We start from the raw sequence: 23,291 nt of genomic DNA, 5'->3' as shown, positions 1-23,291 counted from the left end.
TTTGTTTACCATTGTTTGATTTTCAGTTTACAATTGTTTCGTGTTGTGTAGAGACATTAGCCTGCTAGAAAAAGATAATTTGCGGCGTAAAAGTCTTTATTAAACTTCCAGCCTAAGTCTTTTTTGAGCAGACTCAACTTAATATACTGTATTTTCATAGATGCACATTATGTATCTGTCTGATCTTATTGCGATATTATTTTCTTTGCCCCACTATATTTTTTTCACAAGTAACGTTATGAGTTGTAATTTCATAACTTTCATAAGCAAGTCCTTTTTCACTCACATCGTTTTCCACTTATATGTTGGCGTTGTAATATCAATTGACCTCACAGACAATAAACCCCGACAATTCTAATGGTTCCGTACACCAAATGTTTTTTATTTTGAAATGGAAACATACAACATCCTGTATCAATGTGGGGAATTCTGGTCGGCTAATTCTCCTGAAGTGCAGCTTCCGGTGCCCGTACCCAACCTGGGATAAGCCATACAACACTGCGACCGCCTGGTTCAACCTGATCACTGTTTACTCCAACTGCACATAGAACACTTTCATATCGTGCAAGAATTTAAACTATTTAAAAATCAAGTCCAGCATAATTTTATCTAATACATTTTGTTACATATAGATTAATTGTAAAAAATAAAGGATTAAGAAAAGAAAATCCATTGTCAGTTCACTGTGACGTTACCTATTTCATGCTATAGTATTACAATCTATATAATGAGTGTATCATGTTTTATTGAATATTATGTTAATTATCTTATCTATGATTTTCTCTGTATTATACCTCTATATTAGTTGGCTCTATAGTTCCTGTAGGTATGTTAACGCTATCATATCTCAACCAGCTGCAAAGCAGCACATTCTGTACATTTAGGAGTTTGAAAGCTGATAAATGGCGCAAACATCCGGCCCATGCGAGTGCATCACTCTCACCAGGACGGGACGGCCCCTGTTGGCACCACTGTTAGTACTGTATGTGGGACTGGTGCCATGTTTCTGGTCCAGCTGGCCCATAGATGGCTGACAGGAACATGCAGTCAGTCAACCAAGATGAAGGAAAGGATATCGTACAAAAAACTTTAAGTCTCTTGAGATGATGGCGTCAACTCGGAGGAGGAGCCCGACAGCTCTCGGTAGAACCAAACCATCTTTGGGTGAGTTTAGTTATTTCAAAGCTCTCAGAAGTGATGAAGGGTTGAGGCTCCACATTAAAGCAGACATACTGAGAGATTACCAGGGAGCAGAGAAACCCCGCGCTGACTTCTACCAAAGAGGAGGGAACACTCTGGGAGACATATCACATCTTGGCAAGGCATCAGGGTTCCCACACTAACTTAAGGCTCCGACATTAAAGATCCGGCTTGGTGGGATTTACTGTGTTATAATTTGCAGGGTTGAGGACACAGCAAGGCATGACATCAAGTATTTTTTTTAAACCAATTAATTCCAAGTTTTTCAAATCCATAAACATGTTCAGCCACATACAAACACACAAGAATAGATTACAAAAACACATAGAAAATTGAAGGTTTTATTTTGTGAATCATGATCAGAAAGTGGTTCCGATTGGCTCTCATTCTCCATGACACGTGGGATTGATCAGATCCAAACAGATGCACATGCAACCAACTATGACACTCAATTCTCCTCATTAATTTCCTGATGAACTCTATGATTTGTGAACTTTCGATCAGAATCAAATGTATACATTTATCCCAAATGCTGAAAAGATTAACATGTAAAACAATCAAAAAGTAATAATAATTAAAAGACATCCCAGTTCTTTTGAGCTTCACTAAAAATAAAACAAAATGCAATCAAAGACAGAAGACACCCATCTGAGAATTGTGCAAAAACTAGAATTATCACATATGTATCACACATTTGAATCACTGTAAACAACATTATAAGATGACGGGCTCGAAGCAGGCGAGTCCCGCATGGCACCAGAGAACATTCAGGATGACCGGGATGAATTAAGAGAACCGGTTCTTTTCTTTTAAATATATACAGTCTAAAAAGTTGAACATTTCCATGGTCGTGTTCATCGGTACTCTCTGATCATAACCAATTAAAGATGAATCAATGCATTCTCTCTGCAGTGGAAGAGAAACCTGTGTAGAAAAACACACTTGGATCTCACAGCTGTAGAAGGTTGAAGCAGCAGTTTACCAAAACTTCTTATGAACAAGAAGTTCACATGACTCAATGTCACCCTGTTCCCCAAAGCTTTAACCAGCACCTCGCATCGCAAATAAATCTCAGTCGGCAAAAACAATAAAATGGAAATTAAATTTTTTTTTTTTTTTTTTTTTACAAAATCATGTCATTTCAAACCCAACCAACCTATTTACTATACTACTATTACTTTTTGGAGAAAATAGACATTTTATTGCTAATTTGCACTAATAATCCAATGAATGGCACAAGAAGACACAGAGCATTAAAAATAAAACAAATATCCCAGAATCAAAACATGAGGAGAAAAACACCTGAACAGGCCACAATATGGCAACAGATGCAGCCAAAGTGCAGAGTCACAGTGATTATGAATAAGAGGGAGCGATGAGGTTTGTTGTCTTGGCCACATTTAGGAGGCACTGAGGCGACACCAACGTCAGGAATGAGGGAAAAGATAATAAAGATAATAATAATAATAATAATAATAATAATAATAAGGCAATCTGTCTCTGGAAGACGAATAAGCAACAACCTGGGTTTAAAAACAAACTGCAGTTTATGCACGTTTATGTTTTGATGACTGGAAAAAGTCTTTGGGTCTGAATGTTGGAGGAGATGGCTCTTTGGGTTGGACGCTGACGGGCAAGTGTGTGTGTTTGTGTGTGTGTGTGGGAGGTGGTCTGGTAGTGATGATGATGGCGGCGATCATTATGGCTCAAGAGGACGAGCCAAAGGAAGGAGCCTCTTCTGGTTCCTTGAACAGATCAGCTGTTTCCAGAGTAGAGGTCCACAGTGCTGGAGCTCAGACCCCGGCTCTCCCTGAAGTAACTGCCAGCCCGAGTCTGAAGAGAAACAGAAGACACGAGAGAGAGAGAGAGAGAGAGAGGGGGGAGGGGGAATGATACGAGGGTTAAAACATGACACTTCCGATAATACAGCATGAATTGAAAAAAATGTAAAAGACTAAAAAAAAAGAAAATGTTGCTCACCTGGAACGGGTCATCACTGGTTTTGTTCAGATAATTCAAGGAAGCAGCTCTCTTCATGCTGTTGAATAGAAAGACAATAACGTTCATATCTGAGATCAGGGCACAAAACTACCACTCATGGAGCTGGGGAGTTAAATTCCAAACTATGATTCTACTTGCCTCCCACAGACAGTGTTTACTACCAACACAAGAAGGATCATGGTCTTTAAATGCCCGCCGTCACAACAGAGGGTTTCTTACTTGGTGCTGCGAGGCTCCGGCGGTCCGTTGCCCTGCAGCTTCTTCACCAGCAGCTCGCTGCTGCGACGCAGGACGTCCCGGAGCTTCCCCAGAGAGCCGCTGCGCTGGAGGGCCCCGCTACCGTCCTGCAGACACACACAACCATCAACCCGTCTGTTCCGCACCGGGGACGTGAGGACAAGAAGTCAAGAGACAAATCTTTTTTTCTTCAGTTTGTGCTTCGCATTAGTGGTTGTGTTGGCCAGTCCTCTTACGAATGGCTGGTTGCAGCCAAACAGCACGAAGAAGCGGGTTGTTTTTAAATGAAATTATTTAAAGAGCAATTAATGAGGAGATATGGAATCCTTATTTAGATTTATCAATGTGTGCAATATTAATGACAGCAGGCAATATTAGCAGCATTTCATTTCCTGATGACTCTTGGAAGGTTACCCCGTTAGAATAAACTGTAGTTCAGGTTGCTCTTGTGCGATTGGTCTCATTGTAGTCAAATGGTTGTGCTGCGCGTTATATTTAATCTGCAGTAATTAGAGCTTCATTGATTATCGAAAGATAATCCGCAACCATTCTCATGATAGAATAATCGTGCATGTATTTTAAAACGGGAGAATTTGCAGCTTTTCTTTGTCTTTTGTGACAGCGCTCGGGTCTGTTGGGTGGACAAAACCGGCAATAAACAAACACTTAATCTTTTGTCACTTTATTCTGACTATTTACAGACGGAACATTTAATGCATTTATTCAGAAATCAACAGATAATGAAAATAATGATGCTCAAAGCTTCTTTTTGTTTCCAGTGTATAATAATTTATCCATCCATCCATCCATTCATTTTTAGACTAGTCTTCTTCTTGTCACACACCAGCAGTCCTGCATAGTGTGTGTTTTAATTCTCAACCAACCAGTGAAGACATAACAAAAACTGAATAAACCGTGTTTGAGGTGTGATCACAGGCTCATCACCAGCAGGGGGCGCTGTTGGCCAATCAGATCATTCACATGTTTCTGCCAAAGAGTAAATGTTTCCATTCCTCTGAGAGATGAAGCCTAAAATAATCCGTTTCCTCTGAACACAGACGTCTCCATCCAACGCAGAGAAAAGACAAGAACTCCACAAATGAAAAACTTTATTTGAGAATACCAACAAGTGTTGATGCAATATAATCTTCACAATGCAGAATGGTAAATATGATGGCAGTCCTACGTACTAAGATGGTGCTTATAGACCTTACCATCGACGTTCTTCCACTGAAGTCACGCTATATAATGTCAAGAGTAGACAGTTCAATAAATAAGCATTCCACTAACACAACAATATTGTCATAATTACGTGATGAACACAGTCGATTCTTTTGTTCGGAGTTGCGTCAGAAGGAGAGGTGTACTCATTGGAAGGAATGAAGATTCAATGGCAAGTAGCATACCGAGAAAAAGCCGTATAGTGAATGCACTCGTCCGATCTAGAAACACAGCCTACGGTTACACGTGAAAGATGATATTTTACATTCAGTTAGTTAAACATCGGCAAAAACATGTTGATCTTGAAGGAAACACTCGCACTTGTAAATTCAGGGGTTTCTAAAAACATGATTCACCAAAGTGACAATGTTGACAACCGTGTAAGAAAAAGGTAACACACTCCCATTAAGCTGCGTGTATCCATAGCCAGACTGCACCACCGACACATACACAAACACACACTAACACTACTGTGGAACAATAACACTAGCTTCTACTCCTGCACTGACGAAATAAAAAGGCAACTTCTGCGCATTTACGTCCACTATTTTTAAATTCTGCTATTATTGATCGATCTCTCGGGTGGTATCTGAGCTGGATGCTGAGTACAGTGATGCTGAGTACATGCTGTACCCGCGTGGAGGAGCCTGTGTGTGAATACTCCTCAAATCAAGGACAGTGACGCCAGTCAGAGCGACTGCAAAATAAATTACCATGGCAACAACAACTGCTTGGTGTGATCCGACCAATTCGCCGACGTCGGCCCCTCTGGTCGTTCACTACGTGACGATCTGCCGCCATAATATTCAGCCACAAAATAATCAACATTTAAAAAAAAAAGAAAAAGTGTAAACAAAATGATAAAAAAAAAATTGAAATGAAAAGGGAATATATCTATAAAAACATGGCAATGCTTTAACGAGGCAGCAGACGTCATAAAGAAGTGACCTTTGATGAAAACTATACAGTACCGTTATTCCCAAACTGTTTAGGCAAGTGATCTCCTTATCGTTAAGGTAGTTAAAAACACGACAAAAGAAACTTTTCCTGTCTTTAAAAAAACAAAGTATTACGGCTAAATACAGGCACAGAGTTGGAAGCTAGCTTTGAGGTCAGACTGCAAACTAATCCAGTGAGACCAAAGCAGAGCAGCTGTGGAAATTAATTACTGTTGCAATATATATATCGACTCTATAGTGGATGTGACGTTTTATCCGACGGCGGGTCGGCGTGTGACGCCTGGAGCCGAGGCGGCCGTCACAAAGGTGACACTGATCCTCAAAATCGCTCGTCGCTTGCCTTCTCCCAATAAATGACTTTCCCACTCCTCTTACCAAAGAAATCTACAGCGCACCTATGAAATATTACAAATGGCTGCTTTAGAGAGAGGAGAAATGTGCGAGTGGCTTCCTAAAAGATTTCACCCACCATGACTTTCTTTCTTTTTTTTTTAACTGTTAAGTGAGAGCGGGAGTTGAAGCAACGATTACCGACATGGTGGACAACACACAGTTAGTAAGAGGAGAGGATAGAGAGAGTGAAAGGAAGAGAGGGAGGGGGGGAAGAAAAAAGAAAGAGCAGAGATGAGAAGACCAAACGTCCCAGCAGTTGTCAGGTGTCAGGGCGGAGGGGGTGGGGGGGCTTTCCGAGTCTCTGCCGGAGGTGGGGGGGGGGGGCAGCGGGGACGGTAGAGGAGCTGTTGGTTTGGTTGGGACAGAGAAGGCCAGAGGGAACGACAACACGCATCCTTTTTGCTATTGTGTCGGGTAAGGAGAGAAGGATGGAGGAATAATCTTGATGGCTTAGGCCTGATAAAAGAGAAAGAGAGAGAAACAGACACAAAAAAAAAAAAAAAACGGCACACATTGTAAGATTAGGAGCTCTGGGGTTGGGCTTCCTACGCTACACACCTACACACTGCTAAATCTGAGCTTCATCAACTTGTTCTACACTTGGCTGCACTCGTCTGATGTTGTCGAAATATCTATCCTGCACCGAGTCCCCCCCCACCCCCATCTTAACTGCAGCATACGCAAACAAAAAGGATGTGTAAATCCAGCAGCACAGGAGTGCTGCTTCTCTGTGTCTCAGGACAGCTGCACTACGGTAAGCAGGTCGGTGATGCGGTAGGTTGGTGGTTGCAGTCACCGTGACTCAGCTGTTTTTTTCCCTCTCTGGGTACCAGGAAGCAGTGCACTTGGCACGCTGTGCACTGCAGACGTAGGACATCTGCAAGCATCAGCACTGACGGAGCCGTTACGCCGATCGCCGTCTTTATGAACAGCATTCAGAGTTTAAAAACGTCCTGCATTCACCTCAGTAAGGCAACATTCCCTCAAGCTGTATTTGTACCTGACGAAGTGAAAACAGCGTCTTCATTCTTGGGTGCTAGCCTCGGCTTGTTTCCTTTACCTTAATGACTAATCGACTAAGTATCTGGTCTATGTTGTCACTATCCCAAACCCACCCAAGCATATTGTGCAGAATGACAGTTCAAGAGGGAGAGTACAATCCACTGAGCAAGAAAGAGGAAATCTGATTGACAGGCTGATTGGTTGTCATGGCATGAGTCATCGATGTGGGTTAGTGACGAGAGGAAACGGGGGGGGGGAAGGATGAAGTCTGGACAACATGCTGACGAACAGGCGGCACATTGAAAAAAACGTCAAAAAGCAACAGCAGACACACGTACGATGTAAATCACATCATGCATAAAGACACACACATGCTACCAATGAACACAGCCACCAATGTGTGGCACTCAAGTTAGTCCCCTCGGGTGTCTGTACGAGTATGTGAAGCGCTCCTACAGCCTCAGTGACAGAGCAGACATGCTCGAGCAAAGCTCTGCAGTAACATCACATCCTCACTCAGCAAAACATCTACACACAAGCAGACTTTACAAGCCTCGTCTCTTCAACACAAGAAGCTGTAGCTACACACGTAAATGAATGGATTGATGGACTTTCTGAAGCAATCTTTGAGTCAAAAAGCGCCAGTTAGCTTTCAGAAACGATCTTTAAAAAAAACAAAGAAGCATGAGAATGTCGCGGGTACATTTCCTGTTTGGACTGCGCACATTTAATGTCTGCCGCTGTGGTGGTGACGGGGATAATGAAACGCTAGCACGCACCCAGCAAACCCTCCGCGTGCCCTCACACGCCTCGTACACAGACAGGTGCACACTCGGACCAACGCGAATGCTGTCGTGAAGCAGTTTTGAGTAGCTGTGTTTATGCATATGTGTGTGTGTGTGTGTGCGTGTAGAGAAGCATTCACACAACAGCAGCCAGCAAACAACCCCCCCCTCTTTTCTACTTAAATGACGCTCAGCGAGAGCAGCAGGCAGGTTAACAGACATTTATCAACCATGTGAGCACACATGGGCCCATTAGTGTGCGTGTTAAAGGGTGAGCCCAGCAGGCTGGCGTTGCTACATGCATGCTGTGGACTGGGTTGGTGCGGTGAAGGGCGTGGCTGCGCTCAAGTGAGGAGAAAAAAAAAAAAAAAAAAAAAAAAGGCACAGGCTCAGACGAGGCATCCCTGCCCTCTGGTTTGTGTCAGCCTCACCAGAGGGCTTGTTCCAGCTGCACTGCTGCAGTGAATATCATGCTTTCAGCACCGGCCTCTTTAATAACGAGGAAGGGGTTGACAAGTCCAATGGGAAGCGCTGTGCAGAAACAAAAGCCCTGGGGGGGGGGAAATGAAACTAAGGACTGTTCAGTCACCGCCAGCGTGGATGTTATAATGAGGCAATAAAACAGCAGGGTGAAGAGTTACTGCGCAGAGGGACGAGCATCAAGGATACTGGGAACCTCTGTCAATCGTGTTTAACAGTAGAAACGAGAGACGTCTCGACAGGCTGCATCTCTGCGAGTCTTATAATAGCAAATAAATATTTCACATGTTGCCAGGGAGCCACAGAATGAGCATGTGCCTTTTGTTTTTTTCTTCCTTTTTGTTACCGCTCCACTTGTGCAGAAGCTTTGCCAGCATGACATCCACTTGTTAAAACGAGACACTGGAACGTCATTGACAAGCAATGGACAACAAAACAAAACATGAACATCTAGTCCAAAGCAAACTCAAGATGCTGTCAACAACAACAGGTCAGCATGCCGAGACACTCAATCAGCGTTACATTTTGCAAAATAAAAGGAATTCCAGGTTGACCTCATGAGAAGAACAAGACACATCTACAAGGTGTTGGTGGACCGGTACAGATACGGCTCACACAAAGAACTGGGAATGAGCAGCTGTTCCACTGGTTATCTTTTTTATATTGTAAAAAACATATTCTTCTTAAGATGATGTGCAACACTGACATCATAGAATAGGTCCTGAATGAATGACTCATTAGTGTTTTTGTGCAGTTTGAGCACAGTGACGTGAGAGAAACCCCACTTACACATAACAAGTCACAAACTAGTCACCGCTCCGTACCGGTCCACACTCTCTCACCAGCGTCGTTGCAGACACCGCCTTGTTCTTCCGGTGAGGTCACCGGCCGCGTTGACTCGACTGTAGTGGATTTGTACTCACCCCGTTCCACTCCACGCCCATACTCACTTCCTCGCCGGTCTCGGAGCCGCTCTCGTACTTAACGCTGCTCAGGCTGTCCCTGCTCCTCCGCCTGTCGCCGTCCGTGTCCTTCAAGATCTCCACCACACGCGTCTGGTGGATGGGGTCGATGCCCTGATGCGGATAACACACAGATAGGACACACACACACACACACACACACACACACAAAACAAACAGACGTCCCGTCGTCAGACTTAGCTCGGAGGTAGACGTTAGCTCGTGGATACGGGTGAGAGTTACATGGAGGTATTAAAGTGGGATTTTCTGTCTTGTGTAATGCATTCACGGCACCGTCACAGAGGCAACGCAGAGACAAGGGGACGTTTTAAATGTCTGTGGGATGGGAGTGATGTTAGGGGGGGGGGGGGGGCTATCAGTTAGAGACAAACCACTTACTGTGTTGCTCTGGATCCATAGCGTTGTAGAGAAAGGGAAAGAAATATCATGAGATTTGGGGGACATATTTAGGATTTTACAAGAAGAGGAACTGTTAAGTTATCTGCATGCAGAAACGGACAATTTAAGTAATAAAATTAATGAAATGCAGCTGACCTGCTTGCGAGACCTCACGGCGCACTCCTCCAGGGTGTCGGCAGCCTCTAGCTTGCCCTGCCGACGGTACAGGGCCCCCAGGTTCCTCAGGGTGGTGTTCACTGTTGGGCTGCTCACAGACAGGAAAACCAACACAATTAGCTGAAGGTCATTTGAGGAACAATTGGATCACAGCAAATGCTAAAAACCCTCAAAGATGAAGTCAACTACTTGAAAACTAAAGCGGATTTATTCACATTCCCCGAAAAAGAACAGGAGAAAACACAGAAAAAGGAAAAGATATTCTTCACACATTAAAAGATTAACTCAGCTAAAGTGACTAATCTCTCTATTCATTACCACGTGTCTTTATTTATGACCACGTTGTAAAAGCTTATCACGCTCTGCCTCACCTGTTGACTTTGCAGGCCTTGTACCAGCCTCCGTACTCTCCGTATGGAGTGTTGTCTCTGTGTTTGCCCTGGAAGGAAATAAGGGAGGAGAGGAAGAAGAGACGAGCGTGAAGGGGAGCGGTGGTTCAAACTGGATCAGCAGCATTTCTTTCTGTGTTTACATATAAATATCATCTTCCTAATGGGGCTTATAGAGTGAGTGAGTGAGTGAGTGAGTGAGTGTGTGTAGGAAATCAACTATATTTCACTTTCCAAGAAATTAAATAAACAGACTTTTAACAAGTCACAATCTTCCATTTGACACGTTTCCTTCTATTTAAGTTGCTCTGCTTGTGTTCACAGTGACATGAGGCGGATTACACACACCTTGCTCATCTCCTCTCTCTCCTCTGCATGCATCCAGATGGGCTTGTTTTCAGCTGCAGACAAACAGACAGGACAACAGCTTAACAGGTCGACCTCAGGGAGGTTTCATTGAATCCAGCAGGAACTACTGATGATGAATGCTGAGCTGGCTATAATAACCCTACAGACCAGGAGAGCAACATCAGCCACTCGGTGCTACGGTTTCTTTATTAGTCTGTCGATTATGTGCGTGTCTTGATAGTGAGACAGTCTCGTTTGGATTGTTTCTATGTATTTGGTGGTGAATTATGAGATCTGGCGCAGACAGTGTCGACCTGAAGGTTAAATATTGAATATAAAATATTTAACACTGTTAAACAGTCATTAATAAAAATAAAGCTTAATTCAGAAAAATGCATTCCTTTCGAAACATATTTTCTTCAGATTCTTATCCAAATAAATTAAGAAAGAAATGGGTCAATAGATGGCAGCACAGAAAACACTGCACCATTAAATTGTCTTGTAATAAAAAACCTGAGCAAGTGGAAGTAGGTGATTCTGGTGATGCTATATAAACAATGATCCTTTTCTGATACTACGAACATTTACAAGTAACTATTAGATTGTTAAATATGCATCGGAAACAAACAAACATAGCACTTATAACTCAACATTAAAAGATATTTAGCTCCATTAAAATAGAAACCATTGTGCGTATTTATTTTCATTCCCAGGAACACATCTGTTGCTGCTTAATGCTGCTTCTCTTAACCTCCAACTCTCCAAACAGGTTTTCAAAAATATCAGAGCTATTGTCAAGTTCAGTGATGCATGAAAAATAGACTTCTCAGAAAAAATGCGAGATGCTTTTGAATTAAAAAAACAGCACCAGAGCAGAGCGTTGTGTCGAGTCCCTTTCATTCCCTTTTTCAAAGCAGTCAATCTAATCCCTGGAGGGAAGCCCACAAAAAAAAGCTCAACTTAAATTAAAAAGAGAAGAAAATTGCAAGATCTTTCAGACAAGTGAAGTCTTTATTCTTTAGAACAGAGAGGACCCCCTGTACTACAGGGGGTACTGCAGGGGGTCCGCGAAAGTTTTGGTTGATTAGACAATTAAAAAAAAATAATAATAATTAAATTTTTCTTTTTTCTCTAAACATGAATGTGTCCATTATTTTAATAGTTCACTATTGTATGAAAGATAACGGGTATGTTTATGCATGGCAGTGGCACTAATAGGCCAACACTCATTTTTCATTTCCACATTTATGTTTAAAATAAAAACATCAGTTTGAATGATTATCATGCAATTGACAGACAATGTTTATGTTGGCATTGGTATCAGCTGACAAGCTATGTTTCTAAATGGTAGTGGCACGACCTCCCTACTCACTGTACCTTGCACATGTTTAAAATAAAAACATGAATATATGAACCTGTGTATTATTTGAATAGCTTAGTATTGAATGCACAATAAAGAGGTTTGTTTATACATGGCACTAGGCCCATTTAATATAAAACCCAATTTTATAGTCGGGGGTCCCTGCTCCATCTCTCTATCAGTTTGGGGGTCCTTGGCCTGAAAAACGTTGACCCCTGCTTTAGAACGTTTGTTTAGAGTCTTTGTGTCCTCTGAACGGTGAAGGTTGGCCCCCTGCTTACAACATCGTCCACATTTTAAACATCTGTCCATCACTCACTCTGCTGATGTGAGACAAACAGTAGATGGAACATCAGACAAAGGTGGAGGAAAGATGAAAACAACAAGTCTAATCCGAGTATTACGAGAGGAAGTTTGATGTGACCCACCACCATTTATCTTGGGATAAATTTGCATTTATTATGTTTCTGGGTTGATTGAAAAAGAGATTATGGACCACAGCGATATGAAAATGACCTTTCAAACCCGTGCCGCCATGTTTACTGTCAGCTACACTACGAGGCCTTACCATCGACAGATCCAAACTCTTTCTCGTGAGCACGAGTCAGAATCTCTTTGTACAGAATCTCAGCCTCCTTGTATTTCCCCTGTTTGAGGAAGCAGGACGCCTGAAGAAGAAGAGAGAGAGAGAGAGAGAGAGAGAGAGAGAGGAGAAAGCACATCTTAGCGCTGGATCAAACGGGCCTATTGACTCACAGTGTGACCCTCTTGAGACAGTAGGAGCAGTGAGTTTGCACATTTCTCCTGAAAAATGATATTGTACCACATCGCCTCCCTTACCGTCTGCATACTGCTCCATCATTAGAGACAGAAGCAGGAAGCAGAAGAAGAAGCAAAGCACTAGACAAAGGACTAGTGGCTTGGTACCCTATTAGCAACGCTAAAACACAGCTGATATAGAACTCGAAGGGTTTGAAAAAGACGCACGATAAAAGCCGATGAGGTCGTGGTAAACTTGTCTCTCACCAGGTTATTCTTGGTTTTGGCCACATTGGCATCATCTGGGCCCAGCCTGCACTCGTAGATCTCCAGGGCGCGGCAGTAGTAGTACTCTACCTCCTCATACTTGCCCTGGTTCTGGCAAAGGAGAGCCAGGTTGTTCAGCTGTTTGGCCACATCTGGGTGGTCCTTCCCCAGGACCTGAGGGGGGAAAAACAGGGAGCAAAATGTTCTCAGTTTGTGTCCCTGACTCGATCCCATGCATCTCTCTCTCGCTGCTGTCACCGAGAAGCAGGTCTGCCTGCTGCAGACAGTCGGCAGATCTAATAAAAGGCCGGCTGATCGATACAGAGGGGACAGAATAGAGCTTTCAGGCAAACAGAGACTCTTAGTACCCTCTGTTGCGTCTCCTATCTATCTGCTGCATCGCTCCCCCAACACCTGCTATCCAGTTTCAGCTGTGTTCTCAATTAAACTCCTTCAACACGGTAATTGGCCCCCAGCGGAAACTTCACAGAGAATTTAAGAAGATCATTTGCTCTTTTCCCCCTATTTATAGTCGCTGGTGTTACAGTAGCTCCAACTGACATTCTGGAAATATTATTACTGTTAATTACTTTACGACAATAAGCTAATTGTTCACTGGTCGAGCCGTTAAGACGAGGCCTCGATAGCGCTGCTGTGGACGGCCCTGCTGGTGCAATGAAGGGGTGTGGCCTACCTTTTCTCTGATCTCCAGAGCCCTCTTACACAGAGGCTCCGCCTCCTTGTACTTCCCTCTCTTTCCATAGAGCACAGCCAAGTTGTTCAGCGTCGCAGCGACCTGGACATTCAGAGAAAAAAAAAGAGAGAGAGAAAGAGAACCTGATTAAGGCCACTTCCTTTCCTTTCATACTGGCAGTGTAGCTTCACAATAACAGCATTTAATTTACTGCTGTCTAATGACTTGTCACAGTCCTAAAAATGTTTGTTCTTTTGCTTTCAAAGAGCTCAAAGCCACCTGGATTACACAGGGCTGTAGTACCCAGTCTTTGTGTCTCATTATTCTGTATCGAGGATCAGACAGAGTGACGAGAGCAACAATATGAGACGAACTGCAAAACCCCCACAGAGCTGCAGCGACGAGCACGGGGCTTTAAGAGCTTCCTGCAGGCTTTACAAGGTGTTTCGGTGCCACAGTGTCAATCGATTCATACAAATCTGTTGTCAAAGGCAGTGAAATGGAGAGCACACTTGAATGTTTTTGCCATTGTTCGTTGCATTCTGACTGCAAAGGGCTTTGTGGTTTGGTTCATGCTGGATGTATGAGCAGACATTCAGGAGCTTTGGTTGATTAGTTTAAAGCCTGCAGGCCACATATTCAATTTTAATGTGAAAAAAGGAAATCCATACAGACCGAGTAGAACCGTAAATACTGTGGGGACTTTGTGGTTATTGCCTCCCGGAGTCTGCGTGGCAATTATGACCCAACACCAGATGACCAATCTAATCTATCTAAAGATGAATATGTGCATGTGAAGATATGGGAGTCTTACGGCGGGGTGGTCTTTGCCGAGGGTTTTCTCCCGGATGGACAGAGCATCGTTGAGCAGATGGGCAGCCTCTTTGTATTTGTTTTGATCCCTGTGAGAGGGAGAGACAGGACAACGTGATGAGGCTGAACGTTTATCGCTCTTTGTATTCATTTGTGCTGAATAAAAAGAGCAACATGACAGGAGCAAAACAGGACGAATAACAGTGGAACTAACAAACGCTCCCATAAGTGGCCGTGTCTGACCTGTAGACCAAGGCCAGGATGTTGAGCATGGTGGCCACGTCAGGGTGGTCGTGTCCAGAGGTCTTCTCCAAGTCCTCCAAAGCCTGCTTGCAGAGCGGGACGGCCACCTCGTACCGGCCCTGGGAGGCGTACTGGATCACCAGGTTGTGCAGGGTTCTCAGGCGGGCCGGGATCTCGTAGCCCCCCTGCTGGGCTGCAGCCACGGCCGCGCTGTTGTGTTGGTGCTGCACTGCGGGGGTACAGAGGGCAAAGGTCAGCCCAGCGGTCAAAGGGTCAAACTCGTGCTCGATTATATCGCTAACCACATTTCATGTCAACAATCAGTGCGGTGACAAATAATAAGAGGATTATGGGGATAATTCAATGAGATGACGCCACATCATCCACCCAGGTCTATCGTAGAAAAGCTACGCTATCAGGTTTAAAGTCAGAATTCAGGCCGAAGTGCTGAATGCGGCCGTTTCCTACTTCCTTGGCCGTGCTCCTCCTCATCGTTTGGGAAGAGGTCGTCCAGGGAGTCCTTCGGTGTTTCTCGGTCCTTCTCCTCCTGCTGAGAGGACGAAACAAAGCAGCCAGTCAGATCCTCTAACGGACAGCAGACGACCATCTGGAAACACTGTTATGTCCGTGTTTTTGTCTCCTTCATATCTGCTCTGTCAATCGCTTGTCTTCAGAAACCATGTAATTAAAATGTATATTTGATGTGATTTGGTTTCCAGATGGCGACACTAGTTCTGGCTTAATTACGTTAAGAATCTGTCTTTGTTGACGGTTATTTTATTTCTGTGGCGATCTTATCGTATTTCGATAAAGCCCATCAACCCTCGCATTAAGCAGCAACGTCAGCGTTCTATCACTAACAGTGATTTCAGATGGACCTTAACACAGAAGCCTGCTGAAAGCTGTAAAATGGGAACAATAAGAATCCTTTAGGGTTTTATTTCCTGCAACACGCAGTTGATGGATACAAGCTATTAGAGCCTTCCCTTTGTGACTAAGAATAAGGTCAGAATATGCACCATTGGATCAATAAGGACCTGACCAGAAGGCCTCATTCCTGGAAGACCACGCAGCTCTGTTTTCTCTCCTGTATCGAATATCATTGACATTCTGCTGCACTTTACAGTTAAATCATTTTAAGGCAGATTCAAAATAAAAAAATAGTTCCAAGTCGGTTCAGAACACAGGATTTGTATTATTATTTACCATCGTGCTTATGATAACTAACATGTTATCTCTACACAATTTAACCACAACACACAAAACACGGTGGAATTAAAGACACAAAAACATGATAATCTGTCGGTGTATTTGTGATTGTTCAAAGTACTTACAGTGGGGGAGACGTCCTCATCATATTTCTTCAGCTGGTTCATGAACTCCAGGTGCTTCTTCTCCTCCTCCAGCTGGGCCACGTTCTGCTCGCTCTTCTGCAGCTTCTGCTGGGTGTTGGCCAGCTCGTCCCGCAGCCACTGGTTCTCCTGGCACAGCCTCCTCACCTGGGCGCGCAGCTTCTGCTTCTCCGACTCCACGGCGTTCAGGTGGTTGGATAGGGCCATCATCACCTGGGGACGGAGACAGCATTGAAGAAGCAGCGACGTTTAACGAGGACTAAGCGTCTGCGGCGGCGAAGCGGAGAGAGAAATGACCGGGGGGGGAGGCTGATTCTGAGTGAATCATGATCACCACACCAGCTCAGTATAGAATGAGGAAGCAGAAGACAAAAACACAAAAGTACTACATTGTGAATTAAGTTCTTTTTCTGCCCATTCTGCTATTAAAAACTGCTTTTAAATAACGTTTTCTTTGCTGCTCATATCGTCCAAGTGACCAGGCTATATCCATCGTACCTCTCCCACCCGGCCTCACCTGTGCTTCTCCCAGGCCCAGTTCAATCATCTCCACGGACTTGCGGAGCAGGTTGGACTTCTCGTGCACCAGGTTTGCCTCCTCGTCCTTCTTCAGGCACTTGATTGTCTCCAGGAGGCTGTGGAGGATGGAGTTGTGCTCGTTCTTCAGGGCCTCGAGACCCTGGATCACCAGCTTGGTGTTGGAGATGATCTCCTCCTGAGAGAGCTTCTCCAGCTTCTCTTCCCGCGGATACACCATGGTGGACATCTTCTATGTAGCTCAGGGAAACCTGTACAGATTGGAGAGAAGGGAGCCGTCTGTTACAACAGCAGCAGCCGCCGAGGACATTTTCATAACGGCACTTCCAAAAGATGCAGCTGTGCTAGTTTAACACTGAAATTCACAAAACAGAACGCGAGAGCTTGGCTGAACTGCAGCTGTCACAACATGGCTCGTTACTTTTCCTCCATTTAACTGAGAGGATCTTCAATTTCAAAATGATCTTTCACACTAAAAACCGTCTCAGGCCTTCTCTGCTGTTGCGATACGACAAGAGGCCACTCTCCATTGTTGGTCTACAGATCTCGACGTGTGCCGGTGTAGGGCCCCGCCCTTGATGCAGACAGAGCCCGAACTCATTCCTGTGCTCGGCTAATGGGCTCTTAGCATGATCCGCGTGCACCGGGACAGCCATAAAAGGAGGATATGAACTCATGTTTTATCGCTGCGGTGGAGATGAGAGATTCAAATTTCACGAGCGAGATAGGTCAGCATTTCTTTGAGCTGTTTAATTAAACAAAGTCAGAATTTATGCAGTTCGATGAGAAAATAAAGAAGGGTTGTTCAATGAAACACAGTCTTGTGAATTACTCCGCTGCGATGGTTGCATGAATGAACACATACAGAGTAAAGACATGTGCCTGCTTTATGCTTAACCGGGGGGCCACGGGGACATATTATTTCGTTGGACAGACGGTTAAATTTTCGACACCTAAAATAAGCTCAAGCTGCCGTGTGGCCGCCTTCTGGTGCCAACGGAGGCCCAGCGGGCTGCGTGACGGCCGAAGAGTCGAAGGAGAGGATGGCGCGACAGAAGCCTCAAGGGTTACAGCTTAGCATCTGGTCCAAAAAACACCAATGTCAACAATATCGTGCGCTGAAGAAATGTCAGCCCTTTGGTGAGCGCATGGAACATGTGCCATTTTCCCCCCAAGCAGTCTGAAGATAACCTATGACTCGCCGAGCCACATAACTGCTGGCTACGTTGTGCAAAGAAAAGTGGCCCTGCCCTTCAGACAGGGGGCCAGGCTGCGTTGAGCTGGTGCACTGTATTTTAACAGCAGTGAGGGTAAGAGGTTAAGGATGAAAGGGGGGGAGTTATAAACACCAGCTGAGAGCCATCTGCCCAAAGAAGAACACTCTCCACCATTAGTGAGCCACTCCCTGCTTTGCGACTTTGTATTCCAGCAATTGTCTATTAAAAGCAGAGAATTGACAAAATAAGCAGATCAACAAAAGCCAGAAACAAACCGCTATTTGCTGTGCGATGGGACAACAGAAGAGACACTGCCAGCTATGTTGAACCACGTTGATGTGACCTGGACTCAGCGCAGATGCAAAACCCGTGAAAAGATTTTCCATCAATATTCAGCGACGGAGAGTAATCGCTGGGTTAAGAACCAAACTATTAGACGTCACGTGACGGTAAACGGCTGTCGGGGTTGCAACTAACAATTATTGTCACTATATTCGATTTATCTGTTGATTATGTCGTCGGTTAAATGATTAGTTGTTTGTTTAATCTTTTGACCAACAATCCAATTCATCTTTGCAGATCTGATGGCTGTCCACCAGAATGTGTTCGCCTCAAGACAGAAAACGTGCTTTGATCAGAAAGACACTGGAGCATTTTGTCCCACCAGCTGGAGGCTCAGGATGTGCAGAAGATATTAAAGTTACAACACTATGGGGTGTAAGAGGATACAGAGGGGAAAACCCTCACAGCTTGAATCGATATTGTTTTTCCTTTCCTCCAATTAAAAGCTTTACCATCCTCAGGTTCACAAACCAGCTTATTTAAATCCACTGAAGAATTCAAAAAATCCATAACGTTCGACGTGAAAAAGGGTATCAGTTGATTTTTCCTGTTATCCTCCGAAAGAAGCTTTTCTGTTAAGTTCCTGAAGCCTCTCTGTGGAGACGGCAAGCGTGACGACGGGTGAAGTAAGCCTGATGCAAAGCTAACAGCAGCTCTTTTAAGCGGTTACAACACTGACTTATTCATATTAAGCATCTCTCATCCGCAATGAAGTGCTTTGCTGCACTTCATATACGATCATCTCTTTACCTCCATTTTGCAATTAGAAAACAGCAGAGCGGTAAAAACAGCAAATCCAGAGACAACCAACCTCTTCAGAGTTTTTTTGGATTTTTTAATATATTTTTAAACTGAATTGAGGCCAAGTATCAATATCAAATTATCATATTTCTGGTGAGAAAATATGCACAATGGTATACACATTGAGGGTTTATGGTCAGTGGTTGCAAGACGTAACATGTTTTTGGGAAAACTAACGTGAAAGATGCACCAAAGATAATTGACTAAAGAAGACTAGAGAAGCGGACTCGCTACTTTACATAAAGAGTCTATTCAAATGCTATAAACAAATGAACCAGTACTCTCCTTTGCATGGTCAAAGAGATGACTGTCTTACATTGTGCAGCATTTAGAGTCTACGCTCTATGCTCTAAAATAATGCTACAGAAACAGGTGAGTAAAATGAAGGCAGGGCAGAGATGATAACAGCCCAACTCTGCATGAAGAAACGTGAGAAAGATGACGAGAAGTTTGTTTTGCCAAGGGAGCCGGAAGTACTTCTCCTTCCCGATAAGTGCCGACGTCGAAGATTTTACCTGCTCTGAAACAAGAAATGAAATGATCTATTGGAAAAGATCAAGTGTATTCACAGATCACAGAGCGTATTACCCGGCACAGTTAGTCAGTGTGGATGAAAGGCCTGACGAGCCGAGTGTACACAGTCGCTAACAAAGAGAACAAGCACTTTCATGACAAGTCAGGGGAGAAACGAGCAGCTTCGCCTCGATCAAAACACATAAACGGCTGTATCGAGGACTTTTGTTTTCCTCAGTGGAAGTTAATATGTTTCAAGTCTTTAAAGAGGTGAGATAAAGTCCAACGGGCCGGTTGTTTCTCCTTTACAAAGACCGCCCTTGAATTAATCTTTAACATTTACTTTTGTTGCGTTTCATACGAATCACGCGCACAAAAAAACGAATTATATCGTCAAAGGTTAATATGAAACAGTTCACAAGGCCCAGAATATGACTTCTCATACTGCTGACATGCATTACAATACTCTATGGACAATAATAAACATGTTCATGTCACACTGTATAACAGCACATATTCATTGGATTTGGGCTTTTACCCAAATGCGCTCATGATCAGTTACAGGAATGATCAGGATCAAGTCTTGTTTAAGGCTCAATAGCAGCGCATTAGGTAGCTAGTAAGAATAAATATCCACTTCTTAAAACAAGCACAAGGTTTTCTCGTGTGTCCACGTTCACTATTTTCAACATATCCCTCGACTCAGAGCTACATGACCTACCACCCTAACACGACATGATGCATTAACAGATCTTCCTGCTGCCACTCATCGGTGCTTGGCTGCAGATGGACTATTTTATGTAATGTAGCTTTACAATCCAAGACCATTAGAGTGGCATTAAACAAAATATAGGACCATTGTAGTGAACGACTTATTCTAAGCAAAGAGGTCGTGGCTTTTTTCATGAGGAAAAACGAGGGGAAACAACTGACAACTTATAGAAAAAAAGGCAAATTACACTCTCAGAATATTTTAATATCCATTACAAAACCCACTAAATGCCCACTGAAGGCTAAAGAAATCTACAATCAGTCACGCCAGCATGTTTCTTCAGTCGGTCCAGCTTGCTGGAGCAGAAAACTAACCTCGGTTTCAGTGGCGGATCAGAGCCTCATACTGTGGCACGGTGAAACGCTGATGAAATAATGACTCCTCCTCCAGCGCCAGCGCTACACACTGGTAAAGTGCATCATAAAATTGCAGCGCTAATCCAAAGTGATCCTCCTTACAAATGGAAAAGGAAACCTTCGGTGTGAAACACAGGCCAATGGAAATGAAACGGGAGAGGAATGAGGGAGGAGGAGGAGGTGCTCGCAGTGATGATGATGATGATGATGACCTTCCCTCTGCTCCGTCAGAACAACCAACGACGGCTCAGGGCGAACACATCAAGAGACAGCCACGCCCACGGGAGGAAAGCGGAGGACCAGGTCGGGTGGGGGAGGGAGCCTTCCTAATCTAAGACTCTGCTCCTCTGTACTCATCAGACACAAAGGAATAGGTCCAATGGGGACGGACTCAACGACGCTATTTACAGGCACAAAAAGAGTTTCACACGCCACCGAGGATGAGGGCACACAACACAGCGCAAGGTCAACACCTACTGTCTGGAGCTACTAGGCAGCATATGTGAAAATATTACAGACTTTCAGCTGCTGGCCCTACATTCTCACAACAGCAACAAGCAATACAGGTCGGGTAAGCCCATTCTTTAAGGTAACAAGGTTTACAAGGTTCACCATTACATTTCACTTATAATCTAAAATCAAACTAAGTGTCTGCTTTATTTCCCTCCCAGCGGTCATGAAGTGATGGGAACCATTTGTAGCACAGCAAACACCTTCAAAGTGACAGGTGGACTGTAAAGATCATACCTCAGAAAATACGATACAATACTAAATAATCTTTAAACCTCATATCATTAAAATATTGTTTACTAATTAAAACAAATCTTTTCAAAAACCAACTAAATAGACAAGTCTTAATTTGACATTGTTCTGATGAAATGGATCAGGAACAAAATTTCACAGAAAAGTTCGATGACTCATCCTTACAGGGATCACAGGGCACGTTGTATTGCAAATGCTCCAGAGGAGCCTACAGTGTTATAAAGGACAGCTCTGTGTTTAAATAAACAACTTTGTGGACTCTGCTTTATTTCCTTCCCAGCGGTGGAAATCTGGGCCATCTTGCCTGTCGAGTTTGTCTATGCAGAGCTCCACTCGTCATCACTCTTCATCTCCAGAGAAGCCTCAAGCTATCACACCATCATCATTCAGGCCCCCGTTTTTTCCCCCCTTTCTCCTCATCTCCTCCTACCATCACTACCGCCATTCCAGACGATTGTGCTTTTGCACACCGATCGCCAAACAGAGGATACATTGAATAATCCTTAATTGTGTGCACAGAGTGTACACTTGCTGCTGCCAAGTGTGATTGCACATAGAATCGTATTGACTTTATGGCTGGATAAAAACTCTTACTAGGCTGCTATTTGCTTCTTGAAAATTGCATGTTTGTCATACAACCTTTCTGAAAATCTGAGAGGGAAATACACAAATGCAGCTACAAAACATTGCACACGCTATGGAAACAGACCCTTCGGGAGAGGGTGTGGTGCTTGTTGGCATTATAATAATAAAACACGAGCATAGGAAATGGCAAAAAAGGCAGACTGCAGTGGGTGCATCAACAAGCCAGTGGTTGATGTCTGTGCAATCTCCATAGACACGCATTTCCTGTCTACTTGATGAAGTCTGATACCATTAGATCAGTTTATCCTCCTCTTGTTTCCTCCAAAAACAGCAATCCAACAACCCCGTTTGCGTCACCGTCAGACACAAAGGAGAGCCGGCCATCAAGGAGGGTGTGGCAGTGGTCTGGGACAACCAGGAGGGTGATGTCAACGTCTCCAGTCCTCCATCGTACCATTTGACACCAGCTGCCGGAGGGCTGCTCTCCCACCACTGGTTGTTTGAAAACTGTCCGCCTGAATGTCGCTACTGATGCAGAGAGATCTCTGTTCTACGTGGTACTCCTCAGGTTAGGCACGATGCTCTACCTGGAGACACCTGTGTGCGTATTACACCGTTGTAATGTCTACACAGCCCAACAACAACGTCAGCAGTGTTGAACACAATGCTTGACATTTGATTGAATATCGTTGTAGCTCTGTGTTAATGACTCTGCGCAACCTAAACGTGCTCGGAACACAGTCCCAGAGTCTTCTGAACATTTGCACATCCATTCAAAACATAAAACAACGAATTAGATAATATTAATCTATATTAATAGACTCAGATTTTCATTTTGTTGCGACTTTCGCAGTTCTCAATGGGTCTATGATTGTCTACCTCCATCTACAGGGGTCTATATCAATAATAACAGCAAACATAGCCAATTATTTCATTCACTAGATTGGTTGTCGTGTTTTCTGCACTCATTACTTTAGCTAACCTCATAGTGACGCTTGCGTTTTGATCATATAGCGCTCCGGTTAGCGACTAGCTAGCTTCAGCTAACCAGCTAGCTTCAGCTAACCAGCTAGCTTCAGCTAACCAGCTAGCTTCAGCTAACAGCTAGCGTCACCACTCCCTAGTTGTTGCGAGTTCATCCTGTTCAAACCGCAGAGCTGATACTTTATATTCACAGTAACTTAGATTAATACCACTTAAATATACAGCAATATATATATATAACACAATTATAATATTGGTTAGTGAACATGTAACGCTTGCTATCACTTACCGAGAGCTATGTCTGACGGGTAGCTCAGCCCCTTTAAATCCAAAATGTCTCCAGCATAGCAAGATTCTCCCAGCAGCCTCTACGGCTGAGTT

General features: G+C 43.9%; 1 protein-coding gene across 7 annotated transcripts; it reads right to left on the bottom strand.

Moving 5' to 3' along the window:
• Positions 1 to 1,527: 1,527 nt before the first annotated feature.
• Positions 1,528 to 23,283, bottom strand: klc1b (kinesin light chain 1b). 7 transcript variants are annotated; one of them, XM_031877278.1, is made up of 17 exons: positions 23,200 to 23,283; positions 16,559 to 16,829; positions 16,024 to 16,254; positions 15,158 to 15,239; positions 14,690 to 14,918; positions 14,448 to 14,535; positions 13,634 to 13,735; positions 12,940 to 13,113; positions 12,482 to 12,581; positions 10,554 to 10,606; positions 10,188 to 10,255; positions 9,796 to 9,904; positions 9,640 to 9,648; positions 9,202 to 9,354; positions 3,421 to 3,545; positions 3,181 to 3,238; positions 1,528 to 3,033 (listed from the first exon to the last, which is right to left on the bottom strand). In XM_031877278.1, exons 2-17 carry the CDS (start codon positions 16,805 to 16,807, stop codon positions 2,956 to 2,958), a joined length of 1,908 nt encoding a protein of 635 aa, XP_031733138.1. In that variant the 5' UTR covers positions 16,808 to 16,829; positions 23,200 to 23,283; the 3' UTR covers positions 1,528 to 2,955. The 7 variants fall into 7 exon arrangements, with proteins under 7 accessions (XP_031733138.1, XP_031733155.1, XP_031733145.1 ...); XM_031877295.1 differs by having other exon boundaries at positions 15,158 to 15,236; XM_031877285.1 differs by lacking the exon at positions 23,200 to 23,283 and adding an exon at positions 20,538 to 23,137.
• Positions 23,284 to 23,291: the final 8 nt, after the last annotated feature.

The sequence above is a fragment of the Anarrhichthys ocellatus genome, unplaced genomic scaffold (assembly GCF_004355925.1).
Source record: "Anarrhichthys ocellatus isolate YVR2014 unplaced genomic scaffold, GSC_Weel_1.0 scaffold3, whole genome shotgun sequence".
In the NCBI taxonomy this organism is placed as follows: Eukaryota; Metazoa; Chordata; class Actinopteri; order Perciformes; family Anarhichadidae; genus Anarrhichthys; species Anarrhichthys ocellatus.
The sequence above is the reverse complement of the archived record's forward strand: the minus strand, read 5'-3'. Positions and strand labels throughout refer to the sequence as shown.

What these genes read in the sequence shown, in the direction of transcription:
- klc1b (XM_031877278.1), bottom strand. Translation starts at nt 16,807, where the DNA reads ATGTCCACCATGGTGTATCCGCGGGAAGAGAAGCTGGAGAAGCTCTCT. An exon ending in AAGGCCTGCAAAGTCAACAG is followed by an intron (nt 9,905 to 10,187) that starts GTGAGGCAGAGC and finishes GTCTGTGAGCAG; the next exon opens with CCCAACAGTGAACACCACCC. An exon ending in TGGGCGTGGAGTGGAACGGG is followed by an intron (nt 3,546 to 9,201) that starts GTGAGTACAAAT and finishes GTGTGTCTGCAG; the next exon opens with GACGGTAGCGGGGCCCTCCA.